This window comes from Trachymyrmex septentrionalis, unplaced genomic scaffold (genome assembly GCF_001594115.1).
Source record: "Trachymyrmex septentrionalis isolate Tsep2-gDNA-1 unplaced genomic scaffold, Tsep1.0 scaffold11, whole genome shotgun sequence".
Lineage (NCBI taxonomy): Eukaryota > Metazoa > Arthropoda > Insecta > Hymenoptera > Formicidae > Trachymyrmex > Trachymyrmex septentrionalis.
Genome location: NW_017304228.1, coordinates 6,113,196 through 6,119,421, shown reverse-complemented (window position 1 = coordinate 6,119,421; position 6,226 = coordinate 6,113,196). Strand labels below are relative to the sequence as shown.

The window sequence follows — 6,226 nt, the reverse complement described above, 5'->3', positions numbered from 1 at the left end:
GAATAATATCAGCTTTTTCTGTGCATTGTGAATACTGTTCGATTCAAAATTTTGAATAAGAAATGCAGTTTTTCAATCCAATTGCATCCAATTAAATCCAAAAAAAGTATTCACTATTTAAAATACGCATTCGGATAGAAAAAAATTTTAATCCATTTTAATCCATTTTCGTTTACTAGGCACCACCCACGACCAATGGAGTAACAAGCTCTAAAAGGATCGACAGATCGAACTCTAAAATATATATTTGTTCTGTTTATTTGATCTTGGGGCGGTATTCAGTCTGTTCTTATTTCAAAATTGCCTAAAACCTACGACATACGATTGTTTTCCTGCTGGATTGCTAGCTCGATTAGAATCTTGCTATCGTATTGGCTACGATACTGTCAGGGCTAGCATCACAGCCAATACAGTGGCAAGATTCTAATCCAGCTAGCAATCCAGCAGGGAAACAAGCATTATGTATTGCAGGCTTTAGAATCTTGCCACCATACTGGCTGCGATACTGACAGCACCGCAGCCAATATGGTGGCAAGATTTTAATTGTGTTAACAATCCAACAGAAAAAACAAGCATTGTGTATCGCCGGCTTTATGCTTTGGTCGTAATTCTAAAATCCTAAAATTCGATCAATAAGACCGCCAGTCTTAATTGGTTCTAACTGAAATTGGTATTTTATTGGCTGAATTTTAGGATTTTGCCCTGGATTTGCAATAAGGCTAAAAATTTTCTCTCCGAGGAAGATTTTACTTTATATGCTGTAATATACGTTACGTATATTATATATTTCGAGTAAAATTTTCCTCGGAGAGGAAATTTTGAAACGTAGCCTAGATGTATAGTCTTAAGCCGCAAGAAATTGACCAATTACAGTCGAATACGAGGAGAATAATTGATTATAATTCGTCCATTTCTTATGGTTTAAGGCTTAAAAATCTATTGTAGATCCGGGATATAAAGCCTTGTGTCCACGATGTTAGAAATCGGTTCGAGACCTCGGATGAAAAAAGAATTGATCAATCGCAATGGTCATATGATCAGATTGTTCAAATGTGATTTTTATTAATTTTTTCTCTATCCGAGATCTCGAGCCGATTTCTAGTATCGTGGACTTTGGGCTTTAGGGTTAAGATCGAAGCATAAATTAGGCATTAGAGTCATTTTACAAAACACCGATTAGCTTAATTAGCCGATTAGTCCATTGGAATTTGCCAATCGCGCCTGCCGTCAAACAAAATGATAAATGCAATTGGCCAATTTCAATGGACTAATCAGCCGATTAAGCCAATTGGTATTACGTAAAGTGACTCTTAAGTAATGTCTTTTTTTTCATGGAATGGGAGGAAAGGAAAGATTCTGATTAGTTGATTTGTTTTTATGCGCTATGTGTTATGCGTTATGCAAAAGTCTGTGCTACGGCCTTAAGGCTTAAAAACGTATTGTAGAACCGGACTCAATCAACAGTACCTATCACGTGACCTATCGTTTGCCCGATGTAATAGCCAATCAATTTATTGCTTTTTACGGTCTTACGTTAGAACTAATTATGACTCACAAGGATAGAATGGCGAAGAACTTTGTTAAAAATTTTTTCTCAATAATAAACAGCTGTTTTTTTATTATAACAAATATGTTTAATAACAACAATCGTTTTATATCAATATATATATTCTTATTTATCAATTAATATATACGTATATAAAATGTTGATTTGAATTGTATGTACGATAAGCATAAGGCCCTGCGCACAATGAAGCGCAAAATATTAGGAATAGGAACAAATATTAAGATTTCAACCTATCAAAAACCGTGCATTCCGATGTATCTGATTTCTGATAGGTTAGACTCATTTATGCTTTATTCCTAATTTCTTATTCCTTCTATTGTGCGCAACAACTGATATCCGATAGGTTGATCTTAATATTTATTTCTAATATTTGTTCTATTGTTTCTTCAAAGATTTTGGTTGCATTGTAATTCGTGATAATTATAGCTCCAGTGTCCTTTTAACTGCATAATATAAAAAAAATTAATTAAAATTGAACTGCAATCAAATCTTTTCAATTATAGGCGAGTTTTTAATTCAATCAATTGAATTATGCGCAAATGAATTAAAAAACTCGTCTTACATTTCTATAATAAAATCTTATTACAAAGTGTGTTCCGTTTACGCTTACAGAGCTTAACGTAAACATCATTTGACCTTGATGTTTGACAGACAATAAGAATGAACTGATGTTTACAGTGTATGACCGTGAAAGTGAAACGCACTCAAAATGCAAACGATTTATAAGAAAATTGTAGAATTAAAATCATTAATTGTAAAGTGTATGCCGGAATGTTTTGACCAACTCTAATTCTGGTCGTCCAGATAGCACACACAGAATAAATGATAAATATTCATAAATATTTATTTTCTATTTATTTTTTAAAAATATATAAATATTTTTTATATATAAGCTTTATTTGAAATTTATTAAAATACAAATTAAATATTTTATATAATATTTATGATAAATATGTATGTAAATATTTCTAATATAAATTTTATAAATTTTGTATAAACTATAAAATGTTTAATGAAAACGTCATCTATTTCATAGAGTGCAAACTAGCATCCAGCTGTATGTATGTACGTATTAATAAAGCGAATGCTATTTCGCAACTATTACAAGTTTTTTAAAATAGGTATTTTAAAGTCATTTATAAAAGAAATATATTTTAACTATACGTGTCCCATTTTTTGACATCTATATCGATCAGATATGCCGTAGCCATACTTTAACATTCAGTGTTCATCGAAGTAGTTTCCGTATGATACAAGCAGCGTTGAATGAGGTGCAAATTTAGAATGGGTGTAATCGAAGGGTGATTAATAAAAATTTTGGAAATGATTTTTTATCATATTTTTAGTGTGTATTCTGAAATATGATGCTAATACTCATTTTAGCAATAAAACTGGATTAATTAATTTTTCACCGAGACACGATGTTTATTAAATATTCGTATTTTCATAATATTTATACTTAATCTTGATAATCTATGCAAATCCAAAACTATAAAAATATTTACAAAATATACTTTGATAAATATTTCGTAAATATTTTATAATTATTATGTACTTGTCTGAGAGTGATTAATTATATATGAATGACCACTTGAAAAATTTGTGATCACTAATATTTGTGATATTTCCATAATGATACGCGCACATTTTATGGTGGTCTTCATTACTGTTGTGAAATTTCTCGTAACACGTAATAACGCAATAAAACGTTGTGTCGCAATTTAAATCCATAGGCTTAAGATTCTCGAGTGAATCGTCCAACAATTTAAGAGAATTATTAACTATTAGGAGAGGTATTTTCTCATAGCTTGTCTCGAACGATGAGTAATTATGAACCGATGTTATCTTATCACTATGTTATCATGCATGCAGCGTCAGATACCGTCAGATCGTATTTTGTAGCCGCAAAGAAACTTAGAAAATCGCGAGCTTTTGCGCTATGATGGATCTCCGATTGTTAGTACCTGTGCTCGTGATAATCCTTCTCGCGAAGTGCGAAAACTCGATCGCAGAAAACGCGACCGCAGATTCGAGTACAATTAAAGCGGACCATGCGGAACCTATTACTACTATAACGAGTATATGTACCGTGTGCTCTTGTGCAGGTAGTGCCGCAGATAGTGATATTTAGCTCGATCAAAGGCGAGCCGATTCTCGATAACGCGCTCAGCGAAGCCTTTTCTTCACGGAAATTCATGGGATGCTCGATAATCATGCGGAAATAACGGTTTTGCTAAGTGTCAAAGAATTTAGCTAGATACAGATCTGAAAACAATTTTATTAAACTAACTGAATAATTATATAAAACGTTCAAGCGATGATAATGTCATGTGTAAAAAGTTGCGACACTCTAGCAACTACCCAGATAGCAAGTTAATATTATTTGTCATTATTTTGAGAAGTTAAAGTGACATTTATATCCGTTTATATTTATGTCCAGTATCGGACTTTAATCCTAATTCTTGATATGACTCTTTTTCTAATTCTTAGATCTATTAAAATGTGAAGAGTAAGTTGAACTAAGATTAAAATTAATCTATAATTGATGGAAATAGACATTAATATCGTGAAAAGATATCATCTCTAATATCAAAATGACGATAAATAATAATATGTCAGCTTGCTATCAAGACAATTTGAGCGTCCTACGTATAATTATTTTAATAGATTAACAAAATTATTTTTAAATCTGTATTCAGTTAAGTTTTAAAATATTTCAGCAAAACCGTCCTTTCCATGTACGCGCGCTAAGAGCAACACATCCCTTTTCAGATAACTACGTAGACTGCAGTAATCGGAACTTGGAGACACACTTCGAGAAAGAACGATGGCTGAACATAACGGTCAAAGTAATCTCGTTGGAATGTAATCGCCTAGTGCATGTCACGCCCTTCCCACGGATAGTCGTTGAGAGACTGATTTTGCGAAGAAATCGTATCGCTAGGATAGATAATCACGCTTTCAAAGAGCTTGTTAATCTCACCGAATTAGACCTGAGCGATAACCAGCTCACGTCGCAAATGCTACAGCCGCACATTTTCGAGGTAATCGAAAACGATATCGCGACTTAGTTCGATCGATAGGTAGAGCGAACCTTTCTGATTCAACGATCGACAAGAGAAATATTTTGATGTTTTACAATTCCAGGCCTGCCGAAAATTTTTCTTACAATTCTTTATACAGTATTTCAAAATTTGTTCAAGATTTCTGCATAATTTTGTAACTTTTTATAAAATTTAGATCTTTCATATGAATTAGTACATGTACTTTTCAGAATGCTCAGAAAAAAATCTATATTAGATCTTTTCTAAAATTTTTATATATATTTCAAAATATTCTAAGATTTTTTATTCTATAATTCCTGAAGAAAATTTACAAAATTTACAGAATAAGTTAAAAGTATTTTTAAAAAATCGCTTCATAAATATTATGAAAATTTTTTCCGTCAGAGAGGCATTTAATCTTTTCGTTTCTATTACATAACCATATTAGCCTCACATATAGAATTATAAAATAAAATTTATTTCGTCTATATATTTTTATTCGTGAAATATACATTTGTTTCTTTTAATGGTATAAATGGCTATAAAAACTTTTCGTACATAGCTGCATGTATTTCGATATTTATTTACCATCTTTAATCAATTTTTTTCATGTTTGAAAAAAATTACATAAACGTGAATCAGTGGATTTGCTCATCAAAGATGAAATAGTTATTTTTATTATATAAAAAATCTTTTTAATAAAATAAAAAGATTTTTTATAAAGTTTTTATTATTAAAAAAAGTTTTTAGTATAATATCTTTGAAAGTTTGCAAATTATTATATATGCAATGTAAATAATAAGAAAGTTCTTGGATATTTTTAAAATATCAAAATATTTTTATGAATCATTTATTTGTCGCATAGTATATGACATACAAGTGCTTCTTTTAGAGCTATTGATTAATTTAGGAATAAAAAAATTAATTGTAGTTTTAAGATGTGTAATCTATCAGCGTTTTAAATAGCAACGGTGGCGTTTTAAACAAATTCTCCTGATTTTATTCCAATGAAATTATCGTCACGATCAAATAATTTATTTGGTTTGAGAATAAAATAAAAAAGAAAGAGAAAGGGATAAGCTACGAAGAATAATATCTTTTTTTATTCGACTTGTATAGATAAAACGAATTTATAGAAAATTTATTTTAGAGAATGCCGAATTTTCAGCACTCTTATAATAATTTTTAAAATTAATAGATACGGCAGCGAAAAAAACATTTCATGATAAGATTGTTAATTAATGAATCTTGTGGCTTTATGATTAACACTATCCTTGCGATAAAATATTTAATCTTCTCTTCAAATAAATTACATTAGAGAACCTTTACTTATACTTTTACATAAATCGCATATAGGAAACTTCCCTAAACTGATCACTATACCTGCTTCTATTTCCCTACACGGAAGAAACGATTTTCTTATAAATTTATTTAAATATTTTGCTAAATACAAATCTGAACATAATTATGGTAGACTGTTAAAATAATTGAAAAGCTCAACAAAAACTGTTCAGATCCATTTTTTGGCAAAAATGACGTTTCGAGTGGATTTTGAGGAGATCCTAAATAGTGTCATAAATTATACATATTTTATACGTATATATATATATATATA

At 30.3% G+C, this 6,226-nt stretch overlaps 1 protein-coding gene across 1 annotated transcript in view; it reads left to right on the top strand.

The window, feature by feature from the left end:
* The first annotated feature begins 3,464 nt into the window (after window positions 1-3,464).
* The window catches only part of LOC108749222 (leucine-rich repeat neuronal protein 2), a 6,010-nt gene continuing 3,248 nt past the window's right edge, over window positions 3,465-6,226 (top strand). Inside the window, exons 1-2 of the mRNA XM_018487789.1 lie at window positions 3,465-3,672; window positions 4,340-4,611. Of these exons, the coding sequence (XP_018343291.1) occupies window positions 3,507-3,672; window positions 4,340-4,611 (438 nt within the window). The 5' untranslated portion in view covers window positions 3,465-3,506. The remainder of the gene's footprint in view (window positions 3,673-4,339; window positions 4,612-6,226) is intronic.